Source organism: Varroa jacobsoni, unplaced genomic scaffold (genome assembly GCF_002532875.2).
Source record: "Varroa jacobsoni isolate VJ856 unplaced genomic scaffold, vjacob_1.0 contig00370, whole genome shotgun sequence".
In the NCBI taxonomy this organism is placed as follows: Eukaryota; Metazoa; Arthropoda; class Arachnida; order Mesostigmata; family Varroidae; genus Varroa; species Varroa jacobsoni.
In genome coordinates, this window is record NW_019214456.1 from 79170 (window position 1) to 104637 (window position 25468).

General features: G+C 38.8%; 3 protein-coding genes across 4 annotated transcripts in view; 1 reads left to right on the forward strand and 2 right to left on the reverse strand.

The window, feature by feature from the left end:
• Window positions 1–6219, reverse strand: part of LOC111271130 (serine/threonine-protein kinase PAK 1) — a 55935-nt gene extending 49716 nt beyond the window's left edge. The window contains exon 1 of the mRNA XM_022851719.2: window positions 5038–6219. Within this exon, the coding sequence (XP_022707454.1) occupies window positions 5038–5089 (52 nt within the window). The 5' untranslated portion in view covers window positions 5090–6219. The remainder of the gene's footprint in view (window positions 1–5037) is intronic.
• A 160-nt stretch (window positions 6220–6379) lies between these two features.
• The window catches only part of LOC111271133 (D-beta-hydroxybutyrate dehydrogenase, mitochondrial), a 35135-nt gene continuing 16046 nt past the window's right edge, over window positions 6380–25468 (forward strand). Inside the window, 5 exon segments of the mRNA XM_022851728.2 lie at window positions 6380–6531; window positions 9208–10233; window positions 13774–13999; window positions 14192–14379; window positions 14693–15031. Of these exon segments, the coding sequence (XP_022707463.2) occupies window positions 14896–15031 (136 nt within the window). The 5' untranslated portion in view covers window positions 6380–6531; window positions 9208–10233; window positions 13774–13999; window positions 14192–14379; window positions 14693–14895.
• Window positions 20749–25311, reverse strand: LOC111271132 (uncharacterized). 2 transcript variants are annotated; one of them, XM_022851725.2, is made up of 3 exons: window positions 24011–25310; window positions 23327–23467; window positions 20749–21019 (listed from the first exon to the last, which is right to left on the reverse strand). In XM_022851725.2, exons 1-3 carry the CDS (start codon window positions 25154–25156, stop codon window positions 20957–20959), a joined length of 1350 nt encoding a protein of 449 aa, XP_022707460.1. In that variant the 5' UTR covers window positions 25157–25310; the 3' UTR covers window positions 20749–20956. The 2 variants fall into 2 exon arrangements, with proteins under 2 accessions (XP_022707460.1, XP_022707459.1); XM_022851724.2 differs by lacking the exon at window positions 20749–21019 and having other exon boundaries at window positions 22215–23467; window positions 24011–25311.

The following is a 25468-nucleotide window of genomic DNA, read 5'->3' on the forward strand; positions in this document are numbered from 1 at the left end:
GTGCGCATATACAAGTCCAATCCAATAACAGGTGTTTAAGCAAACAACTTATGTATACATGCTACCATAAGCAAACCAGTCTGTAAAATTACTTTTGTCGTAAAATCTACGAAACAGTCACTTAATAGAACTGCAAACCAGGCGGTAGTATTCAAGCATATCCTTTATAACGTAGAACTAACAGGGTGCGGTCCATTCTATATATGGCACAATCAGCTTGGCATAAATTAACACAACTCACGGCTTATATATGTCCACCTAATCACATTGTAACGATTAAATCTTGCCTAACGCTTACCATTGGGCCTCTGCCGTGAATGAGCAATAAATTGATTCAAACAAATAGCTGTTAATAAAAGGTGAGCTAGTGCTTCAAGTCGGCTCATTCCATGCGATTTGACGATCTCCAAAGCACTTACATTTCAACTCATCAATGGGGTGACTAGCTGCACAAATGATACCAACGCCACCCGAAGATAACCCATCTGTATACAGACCCTTGAAAGCATTGGCCTGATGATATGGTAGAGGCCAAATTGCTGCCGTTCACAAACATTCATCTTACACAAAACAAGGTTGAAGCCGAGGGACAATTGCCTTCGGGGCTGATATAATTGCCCCTTAAGCTGGCCAAACTCGAACGACGACTGACAACTACGAACTTCATACTATAGGTATAAGATAAACGGAATGGGAAAGCATATCGTTGACGGCTTTTTCGATTGATGATTAATTTCCTTTTTTGCTATGGTCGACAATCCTGAAGTTACTACGACGATCTCAATCCATGTACTGCTGCCCCTATTTCTTTCCAATGAAATAATCAAAAGTGAGTCACGTTGACTAATAGTTGGTGTCGGTAGGAGTCAAGTGCAGCGCCCGTAATGTCTTGATGATTATGTTGATTACCGTCTGGTTTCTAACAGGCAAACGACTCGGAAAGATATTTCATTTACCATGTGACAATCGATTTAGTGCTGCATATTGACGCTGACGCCTACGACCTCCTCTAGAGAAGCTTCCATGAATTCTGCGGAAATTTATGAGGAACTACACGCTGGTGTTTAAAAATAAATCTATACATCCATGTATTTAGATTCTCCGATACTGCTATGCTCATCTTTATGCGCATGTTACAAGCGTTATCCAAAGTTTATTGTAAGCTTCCACGTCGACCTCTACAGTGATTCGTATACAAATCAAAAAAACCTCATAATACGCTAATGACTATATGTCGACCTCTACAAATGCACCACTGATACTACTGCTTTCATTTAGGTCCTCGACCCAGATTACACTCTTCGCCTCTGGGTTTTAAATGATTGTTACCATTCACATAGGTATGAAGAAACCTCTGAGCTGGATCGGAAAAATCCAGCATTTTTAAACAGAGTGCCAAGTATATGTGGCTCTTAAGTTAACCAAATCGCCACATTTAGAACCAATCGTCAATGAAAATGACTTTCTAGTTTCGACAATTAACTTTTTCAAGCAAAACACGCAATTATAGTCACAATCTCACCAGTTGTATTCATGCAGTACTACGCAGATATTCCTTTTTTACAATACTCGCTGTCTGCATGTGTCTTCAATGTACGAATGCTCCGATTGCTGACCTGAATTTTATTACAGTATAGAGATATTCGTCCATGTATGAATGTTCTATGTTAGACGAAAAAAAGTACTGCCTCTTTAGGCGAACTTACATATAGCAGCAAACTAAACGAACACTGATCCCGTCGAAATGAACAGAAATAATGTTAGAAGTAAAAAAAATCTACAGCAAGATCAGGACATGTGCCTGCACTGTGTGCTGACATTGTGTTATATGTCTTTCCTACATGAGCCTTTCGAGATCGAAGTAACGCAAAAAGGTATTTTTGGATAACGCTGGTCATTCCATATTTTGCTTTAATGCCAACGCAGATACGTAAATAGCATAAGCTGTAGAACGTCAGACAATGCTGGACAATCGACATCGCTACGGTTACCATGTTTCACTGCCACCTTTCTTTACAGAAAATGTATACGAATGTTAAAAAAACAGAGGGGCAGAAGCATAGAAAAACAATAGCAACTCGAAAAGAACAGCACACACAGAGCCAAAATTAGACGTTTCCAAAGGTATGAGCTATCTAAAGAGACCAACCGCTTGTAAGTAGAATGACTCAGACTGAGCGGAGAATCTTCCTCCGATGTAAATCTACGATACTCTACTTTGAGTCAGTGCTCATTCGACCCCGTCGGCTCTCGTACTACGAACTGACACATGCGGGTTCTATGCAAAAAAAAAAAAAAACTGTTTATCAAATTATTGCATTTTTGATTCCGGTTGCGAATTGTATTGCTCCTGCCACTGTTCCATGCAACCGCAATTAGTTCGTCACCTTGGATCATTAGTATTATATGAAATTAGTAGCAGAAAGCTGACGAGACTCGAATAAGCCGTTTCAAATATAAACATAGATATAATTCTGCAATAGCTTAATTACTGATCAAAATAATGAGCTTGCTTGAGATATCCTAATTTCATAAACGTGCACATATGACCACAAGAAATGGCCTTAACGGTTATGAATCTATGAAAAAAACAAACTCTGTCTCACCGTTAGGCAGTGTCGATTCGATTCCATTTAATTATCTCTGGCACTGTTTAGAAATGTTATATCTGAGACCGGTAAGCACAATTAAGTTGGCTAAGCGAAGTTTCCTCCGAATTCCAAATAGATGACACCATTATGACTATCTGAAGTGTTATTCCTTTAAAATCACTTGGCTTGATTATAAAGTTAAGAACATGTCTATACTGATACAATTAAAATTTTAAATTTGAGACAGAATGATAAGAGAAAAGCTTTAGATTTTGGTTGAATGAACCTCGCAGCAGTGAGAATACGCTTTTGACGATAAAAAACCAAAAAAATTTATTATCAACTAGAAGTAATCTTGGCTTTCCTTGAACATCGAAAAATACCCAAATAAAAGTATTAAAGTAGCACTTAGTTTATTCAGCCATAACATGACTAGATGGAGATAATTTTTAACTGAACTTATGTTCATACAGATATTTAGCTAAGCATTTTTTTAAAATTTTGATAGTCATATAATTTGGTAATTTTCAGGTAAAACGTTCATAGTCAAAGTGCAAATCCTTACTTGACCGTCACCAATGAAAGATATTATCCATGTCAACCATCTTGGATGAAAAACTTCAAATCGACTAGGATCAATTTTCTTCTATAATACGTTTGACCAGAGAATAAGCATATATATGCCATGCGCATTCATGAAGTCATCGTTGCGTATCTGATAAACGAGTCGACTATGGATCCTACGCGTTCAGACTGCTGATGACGAACGCTACAAAAAAGCCTCGCAGGAAGTCGTCAATGTAAATCGAAATGTTATATTAGGGCTTGTAGTATTTGCTGCTGCGTTGTACTCGGATGTTTTTATTATCGTATATGCACACCAAATTATACAGACTAGCTACTATAAAAGTGGCTACACGATTAATGATAGTTTATGATATAACATTTAATACTCCATTAGATGGCGAGGCTGAAACAAAATCACAGGTGTGGCACGAATCAAGCCGGGGTTCATTAAACAAAGGTTCAAGAATGATTCTGGAACTTCAAAGTAAACGTCAAACGCACTTGTTCTATCCATTCTTGACTTTCCACGCGCCATTCTCTAACCAACAGTAAACAGCTACAAGCAGCACTTAATCACAACTGATAGTGATAAATATTATCTTGCAGCGTGCCTAAAGAGTACTCGGCAAGGGAGCGTTAAAAAACCGAAGTGGAATAGCTTCGTTTGAGCTGCGCTGCGCTACAGTGTACTCCGCCTGGACCACTGGTGCACACACTGGTATTACAGCGTACCTATGTTAGTAATCTACTTCTGAAATAGTTCACAGAAATTTCCGATATACAGTCAACTCATATCTCCATCGCCCTCGCTGATAGGGAACGCAAGTAGGCCGCCGACGTATTCCCAAAGTATTCGACTTTACTAGTGCGCAAAGATATTTATATATATGTATGTATAGTATATAAATTATGTGAATAATCTGGTAAACAAACTTCGAGTTCAAGTGTAACGTTACGCGTGCTACGTGGCACTAGATAGCAGCGCTCAAAGGTTTCTACATGTCTGCGTTGCACTTGCTCCTTTAATGTCGTTAGGAGCTGTAGAAGTCTAGTTAACGATTCAGACAGCAAAGCAAGTCCGATCAAATGGGAAAGAAACTCATTTACTTAACTAGCACTTAATCGAGAGCACTATGAAAACATTCTGCTGGTCTTTGTTCGAATATGAAGCTAATACTTTTCCGTTTGTTTTACATCTATTATATATAATAGGAAGAATGTTGGTAGTAGCCAGAAGTCACTGTGTATGCTGTTTTTCAAACTGGCCACAAACACTTAAGAAAGAAGGAGCATTGCCCTTTGACATCCGCTGTCCCCAAATAGGTCTTTAGACGCATCCCCTCAAGCGCGCAGTAGTTCTAGAGTAAGCACATTCGTAGAACAGAGGAACGAGGCGGTTCTCACACTGCTACTTGCTATAAAAGTTTGCATGGAAGCTGATTTCGTTCACGATTCTTTCAGAGCGTCTTCTTCATCGTTAGCGTCATCTTCATCCAGCTGAAAGTTGGTCTGCTGCGTTCGGCACCTAAATGTTTCAAATCATACCGATTGAATTTTCAATGTATGTGTGTGACATGAAAATCTTCAAACATTTACATAATAAAACTCCACTGTTATAATAGCAGAGCTGTACTTTTTTCTGCAAGTATAGACTGCGAATCTAGGGTATGTTGTACAGCTTCTGGTCAGCCTGTCGCAGCACATGTGTAGATGATTGTTAGTTAGTAGCAGGCTCTGTTGCTCTATGACCCACCCAATTTGGTTACCTTCATTCATTGTCGATCTGGTCGTTAGTACTTGTTGTCATCTGCCTCAGGGTTATTAGCATCGTATTCACGCTTGAATTTTTGTCAGTTTCCACCGTGTCTATCCAACCTACCTGTAGTTCTATGAGTCAGCGACCGTTTTCTCGGATCGTCCACTTCTTCCATTCACGGCAGTCAGTGACCAGCACTCGGTTACTGAGAATTGACCGTTTCAGTATCGTATTGCTGCATTCGTACGCTATGCGTTGCTATATCGATGCGTACCTATCAACGAACGACTATTCCCGCCAAACAGTCAAATAATCAACACAAGCAACAGCGAAGACGAAAAGACTCTTTCTACTTATTCCTTGTCTTCAGGCGTCAAATACACATCCACTCACTAACACCCAGTCAGTCATCGAAATGTCTATTCTTGTAGTAAACACCACCGCCGTTGCGACAAGCTCACAAACTCCGACACATGCACAACGACCGCGTTGCGCACAGACAGACAGACATACAGACAGACAAACTCCAGCATATAACCGCGACTATATATTCTATTGAATACTGATACGAATAACTTCACACGACTGCGGCGGGCAGTGATCACGCATCGTCTAACTGCTCTACGGCAACACCAGTTTCCTGCAGCAACTATCACCTACCCACCTCCCTCTCAGCCTAAGCAGCAGAAGCACTGAACAGTTGTGCCGTAACACAGCATCACCCGCGCCAGCATCGACTGCGAGGAGAACACGGGACCGAACAGCGATAGCGCCACGGGGAGTAGGCAAGGACTTTGCTTGCTGCTACTGCTCCCAGCCGGTTGTTGTTGTTGTTGTCGCCGTCGTCTTCGTCGTCGTCGTTGTTGTTGTTCTTAGCAGTATTATTAGCGCTAGCAGCAGTAACAATAGTAATAATGGTAGTAGTCCGGACGGTCCAGGCTGCGATGTATTGTAGCCGCCAGGCGACGGACCGATCGTCCGGCTATCCAGTTCTAAGCTCGACAGACCGTAACTGCCTAACAACAGAGCCCTGCAGCCGCAGCAAAGCAGCGGTAGCGGCACCAGCACGATCACCTCTTGGACCTCGGGACTACTTCGACGGCCAGCCGACTCCTAGGCAGGCAGGAAAATACATTAGCGGCGCAGGCAGCCCTAGCAGCTACACGAGAAGGCAATGGAACCCCGATTGTGCCGTATAGAACTCCGTTGACGGGTCCGCCAGTTGCTTCAGCGATCCGCGGCTCACTTGTCAATCGAGCGCAATTTGTCTCATTTACTGTTAGGGTGATTTCGGGTCTTGAGCGATGGGCGGGAGTAATAAAAAAATGATGAGGATCAAAGTCGGCGACACAACAATCAAGAAAAACAAAAACTTACCTGCGAGCGCATTTCTTTGGAAGGTCCGCGTTCCGTCGGTTTACGCATAGGATGTTCCGACGTTTCGACGAGTGTTCCAAGACGGAGAACGACGATGGCGGGACCGTCCGAGCTCTTCGAAGCCATGAAGGGCTTTCAGGGAACATGGTATTCGAAACGACATCCTTAGCTCGCCTCTAGTGGACGCTGGCACAGGAGTCCAGTCTATCAAAATTTAGCGAAGTCAGCTATCAGCATCCGGTAAGTCGACAGCTGATACACCTCCATCCTTGAGAGTTTCTTACTAGATAACTTCACAGCACCACTAGAGGCGCCCTGCGCTGCTGCCGCTGAAGTGTATTATAGGATTGTATTTATAATTGCTTTTGTGTAAAGACGGAGAAATCAAAATATTTACTCTGTTAAATTCGCTATTTGCAACTTTCGATGTGATAATTACCGCCCGTATTTTATTCGAAAGCATTTGAATTTTCCTATGAATCGTGTGAACCAAAACGAAGTGTTATTGAATTGCATTGGACCGTTACTGGAAGCTATCGTATCAGATTATTGTTTTATGCGAATCTGTCTTTCCTTCCGGATCTTAGTATAACGAATACGTAAAGTGCAGTTTTATTTTGACGATAGAATTTCGTACAAAGTGATATACGTTGGGCCACTTTGGAAGTTGTGATAACACACTAAGTGCCGTTGGTTAAAAATGTGGCTATGCTAGTGGACTTTTTTTTACATGTTCTCCTTGCACAGCTGTTTGCACTTGCTGTTTGAAGTATCCAGTAACGCGTCGATAAGAACAGATATATGGTTTCCCGACTGTATACGGACACATACTCTTTTACATCTATAGTCAGTAGACGTCTACGTTATTTCCCACGCTACAAGTGCAGTACCTGATGCATCTAGGATAGATCAATACTAGAAGTAATTTAGTTGCATACGAACAATATACGTTTTAAAAATTCGTAACGAATAATCATATTTCGTCAGACAATTAGAATTTATTTGGGATCCTAACAAGTCTTTTATAACGCCTCTTGAAAGTATGGATTCCGGATCTAATGTGCTAAGTCGCACGGCATTTCTGTCCATGTAGTAATGGCTTCGCAACCAAATAAATCGAAGACAGCAACTGTAATTTTGACAATCGACAGCCCACTAACTTATTCGTTAGGCCAGCTTGCGTTGTCGTCTTCGTTTGCCGTCTAACAATTTAGCTTCCCCTTGCGTCGGTGCCTATAACCGCTAGTCAAGGCTTTCGCAACACTAACGTTGACTACGATGAACAGGTGATGGTCACGTGTACTAACTTTGATATTTTAAGCAAGGGCAGCATGTACAGGGTTATGCAGGTCGTTTCGCGTTCGTGTCGCCACGGAGAGGACTCACTAAAACTTGTGTTCTATATTGTAAACTTCTCTGCCCATTAAAGGACGGTGTTCAGTGTGATAACCGTGTAGCCGTTGACAAAAATGGGTGAGGCACTCATAGTAGTCGATTATAATGGGAATCAATAATCAACAATTGGCAGTGTCACTCGCGATTTGTGACACATATACTCGGTAATAACATGGTTTTGCGTATACTGATCGAGCTGAAAATAGAGCCAGAGTTAACGTGGTACAAATGATAAGATCCGTCTGATGCAGCGCACAAGTTAGAAGCAGTGTATAGCTTGTCCAATCACATGCTCAGGATTACTTTTTGTGCACGATTATGTTAGCGTTCTGTTTTCTATTTCATCATTGTAGAACTGTTAAAGTTGTGTACTGAGGTTCCTTCTATATACTCTTAGAGAAGCGTGTTTCATATTCTATTTTAACGGAACTTTTGAAAAATTGTTAGCGTAAAACAGTGGGTAATCAAAACAAAAGGTTGCGCATATCGAAAATGCATTTAACTATCCATGTTTGTATTGATGATCTTTTACTTTTGTTAAGAAGTACGGAAGTCGCGCCTGAGAAAGGATTGAGAATACCTATTTTCAAGCGTCTTGAGTTACTGAGTTGATGCTATCCTTTTTCGCCAAGTGAACAGTGAAAACTGTTGATCAATATGAAACCTTTAGACCTTATACCATGAGGTTCCAGACGACGCGACTCCTGACTCAGGTGAATTTAAGTTCGTATATCCACTCGGCAGTGCAGTGACGTTCACTACCTGAATATTATTGCAATGTTTAGCTTTAATATTATCGAATGACCGTCCTAGGCGAAAAAGCATTAGTGAAGCTGACCTTTGAAGTATCTCAATATTTGCGGAAGCGTGCATCACAGTCATAATCGAAAAAAAATTCAATTAGTCAGAGGATAAATTTAAATCGCCGTTGTTTCCCTACAGAAAACTAATGCCCGTCCCGTAGACCCAATCTTTGACAACGTAATATACATTTTTTGATGAAGCCTAAACTACGACAATTTATTTTCTAAAAAGCGTAGTATTGTTTACGGCGTTCAACGGGACGTTTTCGCCATTCGTGAAAATGTTATTTGTCTTTGGCTGCTTATTTTAATTTAATCGGCATCCCTTACGCTTTCGTCAGCCGCAGGAGTATATAGTTTTGTTAAATTCTGTCAAATCCTAAAAATGTTTTTATTATTATTATGAGACATTTTTTTGTTAGTAATGTGCTGACCTCCACACTTACTTATAATTATTAAGTAAGAAAGTTGATAAATAAGAAATGTATTCAGCAGCACATTAATTTTCAGCCAGTTTATTATCTTCCATTTTTTATTGATATTATTATTAAGTTATTATTAAGTTAAAGTTACTAAGGGCTAATATGGTGCCGTCTGCAATGTACGGTTCGTCACGCGCATCTTATTACTTGCTTCATAGTAATCGATTATCAATCTTAAAAAGTGATAATCTGTAAAAAAAAAACGTACACCGAGTTACAGCATCTAGCCGATTCAGTCTGTTTCAGGTATCGAGAGTCATCGCACCTAAATAATGAAAAAAGAAGGCACCACTGTATTTGTTTCGTGTTGATGGATGCACTTAGGTGGCACCGTTGTTTCTGCAAATCAAACTTTTTTTGCTAATCATCGACGAAAAGAGGCGCTTCTCAGAGTTCATAGATGAAACGATTTGCGTAGTGGCATGCGATCCGGGAACGCTCTTCAACCCATGAGGCTTTAACGCAATCAAACCGAAGATTTTTGGTTTGCCGTAAGATACCCGTTTGGATTAGCGAAATACCGACCAACGATCGTAAGGCTATCTTCAAATATAAAAAAAGTCTTTGCTGTTTTTATTGAAAACCTAAATGTCTAAATTGCTGTGGTTGCTAACAGTGTCTTTTTCGTCTTTTCTGAATTATGTCCGAACGACATTTTAGAAAACAAGAATGGTCATGCCTATGCAGACGAACGAGCTGACATGTTGTAGGTAGTAAAGGTAAAAGTGGCTGTTGCTAAACATTACAAGGTTATCTGCGTAAAACACCATATCGAGTTGAGTATTTCGGTTCTCGACGATACCAAACGAGTTTATAAGGAAAACAGAGAAAAGCAGGAGGCTTAGACTGTTATCGTTAATCATTGTAATGTTTTAAATGGTGGTTTCAGTTTTGCAATACCTTGACATATTGTGGGGTTGCAGCCTGCTTCTTTTGGAGTATGTCTTTCAGCAATTGTAGGAAGCCTGCCTGACCGATTCAAAAGTGAATTTTAATCCCCAGCATTAAATCAACAGCCGCGGGTGTCCACAAATATAACATAAAGGAATAATTCTTGCCGGCTTGCATCGAATTAAATATGTCCCGAGGAGCGTTAAGCAATTCAAGCATCGAGCAGTGGGTCTGAAGACTATGATGGTCGGAAAGGAAAAGATTTCAGGTAGGCGGTAAACCATAGATGAGATCGGAAGTCTGCAGCAGCTAGCAACACCGGGCCAATTTTTCAGAATTACCGTCTGGAATCACATCGTTGTCTAAAAAAGGTGAATACGTTTGGAAAAAACATTGGCTGGAATTTCTTTTTCGTTGCGATGTGTGTAATAGACGTCCTTATATAAGGTTTTCAATGTATTCCGACCTTCGTTCTTTAATGCATTTGAATTATCACTGCTGTGTGAACAAAACATCGGAATTATTTCATTAGTATGACATTAGTTCCTTGCCGTCACCGGAAACCGGTTGCGTTTTGGTGGACTTAGCAGGGGCGTCTCTAACTAACGTACAAAACGGCGTCGTAACCATATTCCATGATAACATTTGCCAACGTTCAGACTTGAATAAGCGATTGTCGCATGTTCATGTTTATCATGGCGATGCACTCAAAGATCTATTCTTAATTAATAGGATTTGTTTGCACCAGGATGCGTATTAAGATTATTAGAAATATTTTCCCTTTGTTTGATTGATACTTATGGCTAAATCATTCAGTCTTTTGCGGGACTCTATCCCAATTGTTCACATGTTGCGGGAACTCCTCTAGGCACGGACACTCCTCGCAAAGACCATGTCGTACTCGATATCTGTGCTTCGGGCCTGTGATTCTTATATATAATTCCTACCTCATTATCTTGGACATCTTGAAAGCATCGAAAGATATAGATTAATGCAAGCTTTGTTTGTACACCTGAGGCGGTCCCCGCGATCTGCATGTTTTCATTTCACCAGTTATCTGCAGAAAGCATAGTCGGCATCTATATATAAACTAGACAATTAAGTAGTATGCTTAGTAATATAATGCAATGGATATTTTCTCTAGTAGCCAGAATACCTTAAGGCTTTAGGATGCTTTTGAACCATTCAGGCAATTAATCATTTCATAATGATAGATTCTAGCAACGATGCGATGGCCACATTATGCCAGTTAGACGCTCATTGAAGTGTTTTGTGGGTCTGCCATGCGCTTTTATGAACTGTAGCTACAACTCAACCAACACTAGATGAGGTACCAGTTTTTTATGGATTGCGCTCGCTTTACGGTCAAGACGACTATTTGTTACAACCGAATATATCTGTAAAATATTATGTTTTCTGACAATGCCCATCTGCCCAAAGAATCTCAGGTAGATAAGTGCAAGAATGATTAGCGTTTGTTTAACTTTGCAGATCGTTTAGAGATAAATGAACGTTATTGTTGAATCGCGACATTCCTTCTTTTCTAATGTCGCACAGAAAGAGCGGCAGCATGTATTATGTAGCAGTGTCGTAAAGCATATCATTTATATTAATGTAACTTACTAGCTATACGAAAAGACACGTCTTATCTAAGATTGAATTGTGGCTTCTCATTGAAATTTATCTGCCTAACGCTGTTGGATACTATATAGACATATAATGCAGTGCTCAACGTATGCCTGGTACCGCATACTGTCTTCAGCATCCTGTTGAATTAGTTGTCGTTGCCATAGAAGCCCCGTATCAACAAATACACAGCCTTTCTGGTCTAGTAGTGCTTAAACAACGAAGATATAAGCCTATCTCGCCTATTTTGCTAGCATATGCCGGTGGTTCTCTGGTTCCATCTTGGGTGGAGTTGGCATGTACGGTAGCTCCTCTGTCTCGCAACTACGAAGTAGTATTTTGTTACATCACTGTCGAAATAGATTTTCTCTATACTTCCTAGAAGTAGCAGTACATAGCCCAGCCTGAGGGTGGCCTGGCATTGGTGAATACGGTACTACGCATGAAGTACGTGACCTCACTCATTTTTAGGAAATCGTGAAAAACCTCTTTTTTGTCCCACCACTGGGATATCGCCAATATTAGTTTTAGCATTTAGTATTAAGGCTATTACTAGGGGAAGTCTTGAAAAACTATATTTTCTCAGTTCTTTGTGCACTTACAGATTATTATTAAACTTTAATCTATTCCGGTCATATATTCAACCCACTCATATAATGCGTATGTGAAAAGAAAAATACGAAAAACGCATTAAGGCTTCATTGAACGATTTGCACCGAAAACAAGCATCCATTTAATCCACTAGAAGTAGTAGAAATTCAGCTTTAATAAAAAAAAAAAAACTATTTTACTAGATCCTCTGACAATAAAGGTCACAATCAAGCAAAACTTATTTATTCATTTTTGCTAAAAGCGCCATTCAAATGATTGAAATACAAATACTTATAATTTAATTACTGCTTACGTTTTAGGGGTTTACAAAACAAGCTTTTACGTATCACAGAGATAGCATCTTTGTCCGAGCACTACTTTCGCGTAACTAACCTTCGCCATTTGTTTGTAAGAGATAAGTCATAATAACGCTTCATTTGCCTACATATAATTATCGAACATAGAGAACACATACAAAGAGTAAGGTCGGCTTACGCCGACGTTGCCGTATGGTTGCATTTAGTTTTGTCGTGAAAGCCTTCTTATAGGACATCCGCTGAACCATTATAGGAAAAAACACTGACACAACCTCAGTCTCCGCAAAGCTTAAGCAATAAAACATGCAACCAACTGTAGGGTGCTTATCGCAAACACGGAATGCTGGCGATGGCATCCGAGTGACCATTATAAACGGGTGTTTGAGTTCATCAAGGAACGGCCGGTTTGCGGAGCAGGTAATTTTCATTTGCGTGTTGAGTGATTAAACAACGATTAATGAATAAACAGATCTTTCCTATAAAGAACTAGTCAGTTAACTTCATTGAGTCATGTGTTTGCCGTTCTAAATATATCCAGACTTTGCACAAGATTGCAGTTAGAGATCGCTCGTTCGTTACTACCGTTTCGCTCAGTACACAGTATCAGTAGTTACCACTAATGCGGCTCTTCTCTTACTTGCCGCCAAAGGAAGAATATGCATCTCAGGTTACCCTTAACGCCAGCTAATCGTCTTGCAGTTTCGAAAGTGGACTTTTGTTTTTCGGATTTTCTTTGTCAAAACGTAGGCCTCGGTCGTGAACCTAGTTCTCAGTAGGGACTGGACCCTTTTCATACGCCCGTGCTCATATGAAACAGAAATTTTTGCTGCATAATAGAGTGTACGCACTTTATCATAAGGGGCAGCTTTTGACGGTTTATGAGCTAATTCGCCTCCTCATACGGTCAAAATTGTGTTAACCAAAAACGCGTAGAGAAGCTCAAGGCTAATCACTGTGCGCTCAAACGTTATTTCATCGTTTTAATTATAACTAATATTAATTGTACAGATGTAATACTGCTTGAGTCGTTTCTAACCTACACATCATAGATCGGTGTACTATCCTGCTGGTGACTTATGCTTCCCCACGGGGTGGTGAGCCCTGGCTTATGCGTACAGTATTTGGTCGCTGCGAAAGCTAACGTGAGATCATGTGAGTAGCATTGAATCGCGTGCGGCAGACGTTAAAGTCATAGTCACGTTTTTGCTGAATTTAGGCGCCGATATCATCTCTAAGGACAGCTGACACTCGACGGTCAGATTGTTGTTTAGCGAAGTATTAGAAGGCAAATGTTGTTAGTGGATAACCTGTTCGCTGCGAACAATAGCTGTGGTAAGAATAAGAATGACTGTCATGTCGTTGTTCTCATGCATGTAGGCGCCGTGCGTGGCAGCGCACGCTGGGTATATCAAAATCGTCAACCCACTTCTCCAAGCAGGTGCCGACCCACACGCTGTTACACTGAAAGGACGCACGGCTTTTGACGTCGCTGAGATAAGACACTACATGCAAAAATCGACAACAGATAAACGTTTCGTACTATAACGTTCTACCGTAGGCTGAAAATGCACTCTGTCCTTAAATTCCTTAGCGGTAACGGCCGGTGAGTGTTAACTTCTGAAGGTACAGTGATTTTTTTTAGAAATCCCTGCTTATCTTTGTTTTATCGTGATATACCTATTCTTAATCAAGCATTACCTTTGTCAGCTTTCACTTTCTCGATGGAAAGGCTCAGCACCAAACTTATTCTGGGAGTTCGATGAAAACTTCGCATGGTTATATTTTGCGATTTCAGGTCAACGGCAAAACTGCTAATCTTAGGGACACGTTGTGATATAGGTTCGAACCCGGCATAGAACCAGGCATACACATACTTTGTTCGGTGCTGCGGGTTAACCGTAGGATGAAATGCTTAACTGCAATACCGATGCAAAACTCGAGACATAGAGAGGTCAATGCCAAAGGAATCCTGGCCTTATGCAGGTTTGTTACGACGGTACCGCTTGTTCCATCTGACTTTCTTGTACACCTTTAGAAATTGCTTACTGTTATTGAGGCAATCAACGTATATTTATGGAGGGAAGAGATATATAAACATATACATGAAACATATCTATCTCTTGTGTTAATTATGAGCGATGTTTAAAAGGTTTGGTAAATAAAGGTTTTTTTAAAATCCTTTAAACGGATTTATTCATAACGGGGCTTTAAAAGGATACATACATTCTCTCACGTACATATAGGTTTTTCTAGTCGTATTAAACTCGAGGTGTTTTTATTTGTATGTGAACTGCAGGGACTTGTGACTCGCCACAAAACACGAACGCACGCAGGCAGAAAAAGAAGGTTCTGTTGAATAGTAAAAACCACAATAATCCTAGTTTGGCGTATATACTGAAATCAGCGTAGCCAACTCTGAGACTGCTAATGAAGATCAATATTTGCTTTCGTCTGATCTTAGCTTGTTAGTGTTTGCAAGAGCATTGCGTAGCTTTTCATATGCGCCTACTTTTAGAAGAATGTAATCTTGAAGAGGTGAGAATAACCGGAGTCGATGTTGGGAACAAACTTCTCGCTCCCGATAAGGAAACCATGGACGAAGACAGTAGCCTGAACTTGCCGATAGCAGTCTCAAGTAAGTGCTTTCAACAAGTGCCTACATTTGCATAGCAACATGGATTTACCCGCGCAAACAGTTAAATATGATCTTTTTTTACAAAAGTGGCCCACATTTGTGTGTGACATCAATTTTTTTTTTCTTTACATGAAAATAGTTGTCATCAAGGGTGTGTTAACAAAGCTTACATCTCATACGCACTATATGCGGACATCGTTGATATTCGTATTGCGTCAACTTAAAAAGGATGATACCATGCTCACAAAGGGCGTCCAGGTCACTGGCGGTGTTAATACTATTCTTCAAGATATAGCTATAAAATCTCTGATACTCGTTATAACAGATTGAGCATTATAGAAATGTGTTACTTATCCAGGTAGAAATAGATTCTCACATGTAAAACCAATTAGAAAATTGGTTCGACAAGGTGATTAAAGACTCTAAGGTTATTCGTACTGCCAGACTTGGTAAATTTATATTTGTGCTAGTTAAATTAAATGAATCGTCATAACAACAAACTGGACAAACTTCGTCCATTGATTTATGACGTTTCTTCATTGACATCGGGTTAAGAAGTGTTGAGAAAACGTCACTTGGAAGTACATATTTTTACTTTATTTTCGCTCACTTTGAAGTTCCAAAGTTGTCTAGTCCTGCTTCATGCAATATGGGACATGTGTTCTAATTTATGTGCGCAATAATTGAGCTTTGTGTATATGTACGTTACTAGGAACTCTGATATCACTAGTCCTACACTCTGTACCAGCAAGTAAATTTTAGCATGCACCACGTATACGACTAGTTTCGACACAAGTGCCCTAAGATCTCCGAAGACAAAAACTACTTCTATTCGGATTTTATATATTACTTGTATGCATGCATAGCCACAAACTTAGCGACAGTGATCACTTATGTCAGACCTATGACATTTGACTGTTCTTTAGAGCATTAAGCTGTATTAGCTTGTTTATGTCGTTCGGCACAGACTGTTCATTTTTGCTAGCGAGTGGATCCGTGCCGAGTACGTCGAGATGTAATGTCACTTAGACGCTGTCAACGGTTACCCACAGCATTCGCTCATCTCATACGATCGCGTACAGGATAATAATAGTCAGCGGTATGCTACCAGCCCTATTCGCGACCATCTTAACTTCCATCGGTGCAGTCACTGCAGCGGTACTTTTCTTTCCAAAAGCAGCGGTTTTCTAGGTGAAAAAAGAACTAGTTCCAACTAGAGAGCTATTTAAGGGTAGTCCTGTTCTATGAAAACCACCTGACAAAACCGACGTCCACAAAATTTTTCTATACAATAATATGCTATATATGAGATTTACTGTTATTCGTTATATTGTTGCACATGTAGGCGTGGGTATTCGAACCAGCAATCATTACAAAGTAGCCATGCAGTGAAGTGTTTTTATAGATAGACGAGAACGTGATCGTGTGAGTCTCTACAGTTGAGATTTCGGAACGCTGTTCATACCATTAAATTTACATCGACGCTGTTGTTAAGAGATTTTACTGGACCATTTACTCGCCTTTGGCGAAGACCTCTTTATAGCTGGCGCGACAGCTATTAAAAATGGTTCTTGAAGCATATACCGTTTTGCTAGCAGTATATCGTAATGCTTTGTTGTGCTTGTATCTATAACCGCTTTGTTGTTTCATGTGTTCGTCAACTACTTTATTACCAGGGAATGGTATCTAATACCGCAGATAGCGAACAAGGTACCAGGATAGCCTGTTGGAGAGATTTTTTTGCTGTATACCTGAATTAAACTACTCATTTCAACTCTAACCTAATGATTCGATTGTTCAACGCATACATAGTGTAATACTGCATATTGTAGTCAGTTGATTACCTTGGTACTATGCACACAGTTTTAGTCTCACCAAGCAAGGGAAAAAACATAATAAAACATTACATATAATGGTTGCGCGATTGAGCGCTAAGATTTTGAAAGTATCAGAAGTTTTTTTGTAGACGAAGATCAAACACGTGCAAAATTTCACTTTGTAGTGAACCTAAAGGAACAGAAAGCGCTAGATGTGACATTCGATGGCCCTAACTAGGTAAAAGGAATAAGCTGTGGGAACTGTGTGAATAGTACTTTCCAGCTCTGTAAAGAATAGAATTTTTCCTAGCATAATGAAACAAAAAATTATTTCTTTATGAGTTATCAGAGAATCGGAATTTTTTTTGTACAAAAATAATAATACTGATAACTGATTGTTTTTTGTCCATGACGCTCATCGTCGACGTACCCCGGACATCCTTTATAGCTTTGTCACATTACCAATTTGTTAATGTACCGAACTTCGATGCTTTAAAAGCTAACCTTTGGACCACTGGATTGCTTAAACAGAGTGAACCGTATCGTAGTCATGGTAGAGTAGAATCTATCAAAAAATTGTCGTTCCGTTAATAACTCGTAAGCATTTCTTTCTGTTAATTTATTTTTACGGTATTTTTTCTGAGGTATCATTTCTGCGATTGTTAGTATAATTTTTACAACGAAGCATCCGTTGTAATCCAAAAAGGTACCGAAGAGACATTCACAACTGTAATTTTTTTAAGCTTTTATGTATCAAGAATTAGTAACAGCTTTAAGGGAATTAATTTCATTGTTTAGTAATGAGGTTTTGTTGCTTGCGTTTCCATGGGACTTCTTACATAACACAATCGCTCTTCATGTATTCACAAACACCACAATTTTTAAGCGAATTTCGCAGTTATTATAGAAATCTGTAATAGATATTTTGCCAGAACTATGAACTAAATGATTACGAACTAGTCCATAGCTGTGTAGTTTATGGTTCATTTGAAACTTCACAAGGATAACAACAAAATCGCCACTAAAGAGTGCAACTAAATGCAGTCGCTTATGTATATATATAGCTTCGACCAATACTGCATAATTTACCTATGGGAAGCGATTTGAATCAATCAAATTGATCAAAATAATCAATCAGTCAAAGGCCAAGCTCTGAGCTGACAAAGTGTCGTTTGGATTTTTCTATCTGTTTTTCATTCATTTTTTTTTTGTCTAACTAGCACCAATTGCAATGGTGCTAATGGATTAAGTCAAATGTAACGTTGGTAAAGTCGATAGAGTAGTGAAAGTGAAAGAGTTGGTAGAGCAGAAAAAAACACTCTAAGACAGAGTGTTTCTTGCAGTTTTTGTTAATCCTCGCAGGCGCTGCATATATTATTGAATTTTATACTAATAAAGGCAAAAAGATTCAGTCAAGTGTTTTTAGTCCATACCTTGCTCTAGAATTTTATCAATCGAAAACACGCATCTTATTTAGAAAAAAAAAATAAAAAAGCTGTGTTGTCTGGCACCCTTTACGTATTCTTTCTCATTTATCAATTCTATTTCATTTATCATTTTTAGTTAGCTTCGCATTGAGAGTTAATGAGCTAAATGAAAAAGTTGACCAAAGTCCCTCAACATTCGTCTGTTACAGGTTAGACTTGTACTAATACCAATGGTGGCGTTCCCATATTGGTATGATTCTTAAAATACATTATCTAACAGTACAAATATATTTGAATATTATATTTTTTTTTATTTCGCAGCAGTGTAATATACACTTTGATGTACAAATACTTATTGTGGTTACATCTATGTGTCGCACTAAAGAAGCAGCTTAGCCAAGATATCGCAATATTTTCAGATCTAGTGCAATTTCAAGAGTGGAACATATACCTTCAAGCATAATTTCATGTAGCTAAGTATCCTACTGTATAGAACAAGCTAATTACAGACTGTAGTAAGAGTTTATTGAATGCAACGAATCGAATTAAAGTAATTAGCCATTAAGGTACTGAATGTATAAGATGAAATGAAAAATTCCTAATCATACTAAAAATAATTTATGTTGACGTGTGTTTACTTAAATTGAATAGAATGCAATAAAAGCATTATCTTTTAATGATATAAATAATCTTGTAAATAGTGTAAAAACACAGAAGGCACATGGTGTCAAATCAACTGAAAATGCAACGTTTCAGAGTTAACCACTTGATAACTCACGTTTATTCATTTCCGAATGATACAGGCACCCTCACGACTGCTAAATCCTCTCCAAGAAATTTGCGGAATGGCGTCTTTTTTCCTGTAGGCTAAAAAGAAAATTTCTTCCATTCACACAGTTTGTGTAATTGTGAAGGATGTCGACTAAAACACTGTGCGGAAGGTTCAGATAATCCAAAAAAATTAAATGCTGCGCTTGTCGAAATGTGATTGTTAGCTGTATGCGAATACTAAAGTGTGAGCTGTAAAGGCCATGCATACGATTTTTAGGAGCTGACACTTTGAAGACAAGAGAGATAAGCTCTTCAATATCGTTACGCCGCCGGATAGAAAAAGGCTTTATAAACATGGCCATAAGTGGCAACATATCCACCGATAAAATACATACAAATATAGCGTTTATTCTAAAGGATGCTTACGTCAAAAAATATTCTTTATCAGGAAGAACCTTCTAAAAAATGAACATTTTTTTCAATAATAATATAATGTACAGATAAGATCCCAAGTGGTAAAGCCTCCGTATAGATGCGATTATTTTCCCTTACACATTGCGTATAGTCATATAAGTTCAACAAAATTCTAAGCGCAGACTTTGTCGATATTCAACGTCAATTTTGTTATTGGCACTATTTATACAATGAATACCCAAAACAAGGGAGAGGTAGGTTTTAAATGTCATTCCTGAAAATACAGGAAGCATTGTTTTCCAAAAAAATTTATTAGCATGGTGGAATCGTTGAGGTGTTTTGTGTTAGCGGAAAAAAACAGAAACGATGTATTTGATTATTAAACAGGTTTAGTTCCATTGCGACCGGTCTTTAAATAAAGTATTGTCTAAAAGGTACAAAATGGCCCCATCGCCAGTGTTTGCTCTACACACTTTTAATTAGAACATACCTCGAGTGTAATGATGTTTATGAACTGTACAATCTCATTTGAATTTTGGATTTTGCTTTTTTTTACCGAGGGCATTTTTCCTACCAAAATCAAACGTAGAAATAATTAAGTTCGGCGAAAAATTGTAAGTTCCATGCCTATTGTCAACATGTTCCTAACTGAGTCAGCGTGTCATGTCCTCAGTGGTGACATTTTTGCTTATTAAATCCAGAGACGCGTGAAATGGTTTTGGTTCGAAACCAATGAGACATTTCCTTCGTTTCGTGGTGAGGGCCAGGCTACTGAAGCTCTATATAAAGAAAGTACTTCACGTAAGAGCCCAAGTAGCCTAAGTATGAAGATAACTGCCGTGTTCATTAAAAGGAATAATTTAGAGCGACGGCCGACCCGTAGTTGATGTCGACCTGGATCGGCCGTCATGAGCTGCCGTATGTCGTTGAGCGACTGGAGAAGGCAGAAGTTCGGTCTAAGCCTTCATCTAAGGACAGCAATGAAATTATGTGTTGAGCTCAAGGACATTTTTGATTAGTTGATCTAAATACATTATTACATTTAATTTCTCTAGATTGGCCTACTACTGGACTGAAAGACTCTACTTAAAATACACTGAGTTCGTAGCCAATTCGCAGTCACTGCTGATAAATATTTACAGTAATGATAAAGTATATGTCTATTTTGTGCGATTTACGACGCCCATATTTATATTCTTCTAGATACTTCTAAATAATGACACTTGTTCAAACCACCTACTTGACTTTAGCGAAACTTATTCACTGAAATAAGAGACTTATAGCCATATGGTGTTCTGAATATAATCGGCAGCGTATCCGTCTTTAGTTTATTTCTATTTAAATTATTTGGGCATAACTGGTTGTCAATACTATAACTGCCGAAATAAATAGCTGTTGTTATCTGTTCACGCCATATTAGATCGAAACATCCACTTTGTTGTTCGATAACGACTCTATGTATTATGATATAATTGTATTGCAACTTTGAAACGTCACTAAGCACAGTTTCGACGATAGGGCTGATCCTTGGTGAGGTCGGGCTGAGCCTCTGGCTGTGACTGAAAAAACCGCACCATAGCATTTTTAGCACGCAAGACAGTAATAAGAAATTGCTATTGAGCTTAGTAAACGAAGACGAGAGGATATCAGATTTGTGGTAAGCACAACGTAAGTGTCATTTTGTTTCATTCAGTTATTCATAACACCTCAGTTGTATCAACTACAGTTGTGTTGTGTTGTGCAATGCCCATGGATTAGAATGAGCGGTTTTTGAAATTTGCAAATATAATGACAATTTACAGTTAACGATTGGTAAGATAACTCTGGCATCTTATTTGGCAAATAACGGACCCGCAGTCTGGTACATATGGCAAGGATAAACCTGGATCTGTATGGCTGTTAAAACAATGAGTTCTGCATTCATGGTCGTGTGCTGAAGCAGAAAAACGGAAGATCTAATGATTAACATAGTCCAATATAATTCATGAGCTAAAACTTTTAACTGTCAATCAGAGATTACTGTCGCACCAATCCATTAATGTCATTAGTTCTGCTAGCCTGTGTGTTTACGTGTCTCTCTAACATGTGCTGAGAAAAAAAAATTAAAAGAAAAAGGTAATTCAGGATTCCAGACAGTTCCCAGATAGAGAAGCTATGGCGAGCCTTTGAAGCAAATGGCTCCTAAGATGTCGCTGATCCATCATATACTCCCCTTTAAACCCTATTACTCATAGGCAACAAAGATTAAACGATTTGTTTACTTTAAGTTTGTCGAACTTATGCGAGTGTAGGCTAGCAATATTTAGACCTAGAATTAGCAGCATTCATTCAAGCTTAGTTAAATGTCAAATACATTATGAGAAGCCGTTTGATTTAACGATTTTCGTTTGGTTGGCACAATAAGTTGGTTCACTAGTATTTTTTTTTAGTAATGGTTGTTAGCAGGACAACCTAACGAGTTACTGTGAGTTAGAACTTACACTTGTGACTTGTTATTTGATTAATAAACATGTTTTTTAGTATACTTATGCGCTACCAGTTGACGTTTAAACTAGGCAGTGCTCCTCATAAAAACTATTTAGAAAGAGTTTCTAATTGTCAATATACCGACTAATGTTATACACGACTTTGTAAGATACCCAAAACGTTCAATTCCAGTTTTTTCAACATAGGGTGATCGTTTAATACGACCTAATACCCTGTTGGAGTCTGTATATCTGAGTACGATATGGTTAAATTAAATGTACCATATACTTGAAATCAAGAGTGATTCCTAATATTTTATTTGTAACATATAACAGAGAACCACAATAGCTCCCAGAAGAACCCTTATATATGAATGGGTTTGACTTAAATAAATCGACTCCTCGGCCATTTATCTTTTGACTTATATGCCATTTATATGAATGAAGGCTTTAACGCAAGTCGGATGCTATTCTTTGACTTAACTTAGTTTAAGATGTTCCGCACAATTACTAACGATGAGGTAATGAGAGAAAGACATGGAGAAAGTTCATGGTTAGCCGCGTTTAAAGGTTATGATATAAACAATTTAAGCAACACAGACTATATACTATATTGAATAATAGACGTCAATTTCTTACAGTGCTACTGAGATCCTACAACAAAGTCAGTAAGGGATTTCTTAGCATCTAGGTATTAGTCAAACTAGCGTAATTTTTAATTTACCCATGTTCCACGATCAAATGTCTAAGAGAAGGGTTAAAGCCGTGATGCGATAATTTGCCGAGGTGCTTTACAAGACTATGTGGAAATACCCTGACTTCTGACATTACGTTACATGTAATTGATCATACTCCGCAAATCAAATTGTGATTTGATATAAAGCTGCATACAAGCGATACTTATTACAGAAATCCGATTCGCTCATAAACACTCGTTTGTTGAATAATCTTTCCAGAGAGTGCACATACAACAAGGTGATTCTTCCAGAGCGTACACATACAACAAAGATGATTCGACCTTGGTATATTATTATTGCGCAACAAAAAAATAAGCAGTAATTACGACAAGCGAGCTCATCGTACATTGAATGTATAAATACAGATAACATTTTAACCACACTTTCTTACATTGTACAAATACCTAAGTTCCTGACGATGATTCCTGCAGACGAAGGTGTCTTTACCAAACAATCTCATAACCTTGTGTGATATTCAGGTTCAGAACCATAACAAGTCTTTTTTAATAATTGACTTTTATTATAAAATATAGCATATTTCCCCTAGAGTTAACTAATAGAAGCCAGGCTTTGATGTTGAGCTCTCACTTGCTCGCTCTAGAATAATTTCCTTTGTTGTCTTTTGTGGACAACGGCTGGTCCCCCGTTGTAATCGATTAAGTACCTTTTGAAAATTTACATCAGTGGACATCAGGTGGTGAAGGCGCGGTTTAATTAAACCATTGGATACTTTCTGAAACTCTTGAATTCTTTTTTTCGTCCTCTGCTCGAGACTCAATGAGAGGACGCGAGGGAAACTTTGGATCTGTAAAGCACAATACAAAGCGATGAAAAGCGCTTGCTGGACGTTGTGATTCTTGTCACAGTTATTGTGGTACGATAAAAACAAAGTAATTAGCGTCAAATAACGTTATCGTTGTTCACTATAGTTGCTTTCGAATGCTAACAGTGAAAATAATGTCCACCTTAAAATATCTTGATTCTCAAAATATCTTGATTCTCTCTCATGGCTGTCTTTCCTGCTATGTCTTTTTTCTTCTTGAACAAAAACGAATTCCTGAAAAGCTGAATTAACAACGTTTACTAATAATAACGCGTGCCTTTAAAATTTAGTATCTGAGAAGCTTGGCTTAGTTATAATTTTCCACTATAAACATTTCACTTGGTCCCATAGCATGGGTAAGATAATGGCTCGAAGGCCTTTCTTGGTAAACGATATAAGCGACGCCTGGTTGAGTCCGAATCGTAACATTCTATCAGTTAGTTATGCCGCTATCAAGGTCGAAATTTCTTAAATTATTACACAATGTTTTCATTATCATGCCATTAGTTCGTTACGTATGCCTACCTGATATGAGAGATAACCCTGCTCAAGGAGATAATCGATGCTAGATGACAACTTTTTTAGGTTGATATTTAACAACAACGGAAATCTGGTTTGCATTATTTTGACGTCCGCCTCCGTACATGACAATTTTGCCGCAAGAAATTCAATTTTGCTCCCGTGAGGTTGTAATGCTTCATCGTCGGAAATTCGACGCTGCATATACCTTCCAAACCTGTCATCATCACAACGTAACACCCATGGCTTGCTGATTGAGACGTTAATTTTGTGGGCTTGGTCAATTCGTTCTTTCATTACGTCGAGGTTATGATGCAGTATCCACAGATCTGCCCGAATTTCGTCTTTGGTGATTCCAGCATCCAGTAGCATGCTAAGGATATCCTGGATGCGTCTAATTGGCAAGACAAAGAGATATGGACTTCTTTGCAGATAGTGCAATAATTCGTAACTATCTGACAAACCAATGTACTGATGCAAAGTTGTATATAGTTCTTCGAACGTTTTCGTCAAACCATCAGTGGAGTACCTGAACATGAGCTTGTTGAAGAACATCTTCCGTTGAATACACAAAAACGCTTTCGTCTCTGGGTTTGTGTTAATTTTAAGGCGTTCCTCAAGCGTAGCGAATTCTTGAGTCCAAATCCACTTTGCTAGACGTAATCGATGAACTTCGACACCGTAGAAACTGATTAATCGCAAGCGCGTTTCGACTTCTTGCCAGCGCCCTCGTACGAATCTCTCCGTCTTAGGATCGATTAAATCTTGAGCTGCCTGTATAAAATGTTCTTCCGCGAGGACTGTGAGCGCGGGATAAGTCGAAATTAAATGCTTGATCCTCTGTGTACTCATGAGTAGGGAGCTTGCGACAGATCTAACAATATTTTTTTGTTGCCAATAAAGTTCCCTTGTGGAGATATAAGTACATAACGCTTCCTCACTTAAAATGGATAATTTCGGACTGATTTCACAACTGCCATTCGTCACACTGCCACTAGCCGGTACGTCTTTGCTTTTGGTCAGATATATTTCTATGTTTGAATTTCCTGGCGCAGGATTTTCAATAACCACAAAAGCTCGGTTAGTGATCTGTAGTGGGAATGAAGTCTTGTATTGAACTGCAAATATTCTTTTGCATCCATTGAAGAACATATTTTTTTTAAAGATTTTTTTAACGTTTTCTGAGCCCCAGCAGTCGTTTCCACATACCAAAGTCAAACAAACAAACTTTTAGAGGAATTAAGAATAGAACACCTGATTTTCGCAGCTTGCCCCGAAGAGAGCTGCCCAGGCAGCTCAGTGTTCCGTAGCATTTTTTAAATGACGGAAAGAATCGGTACAGACTGAGCGTGCACGAAGTTAAGTAAAAGAAGGCTGGCGAATCTATGGTTATTTAGTGATTTAACATTCTTAAACAAATTAAAAATAAGTCATTGCAGAGTAACTAAATCCAGTCCTTCTTTA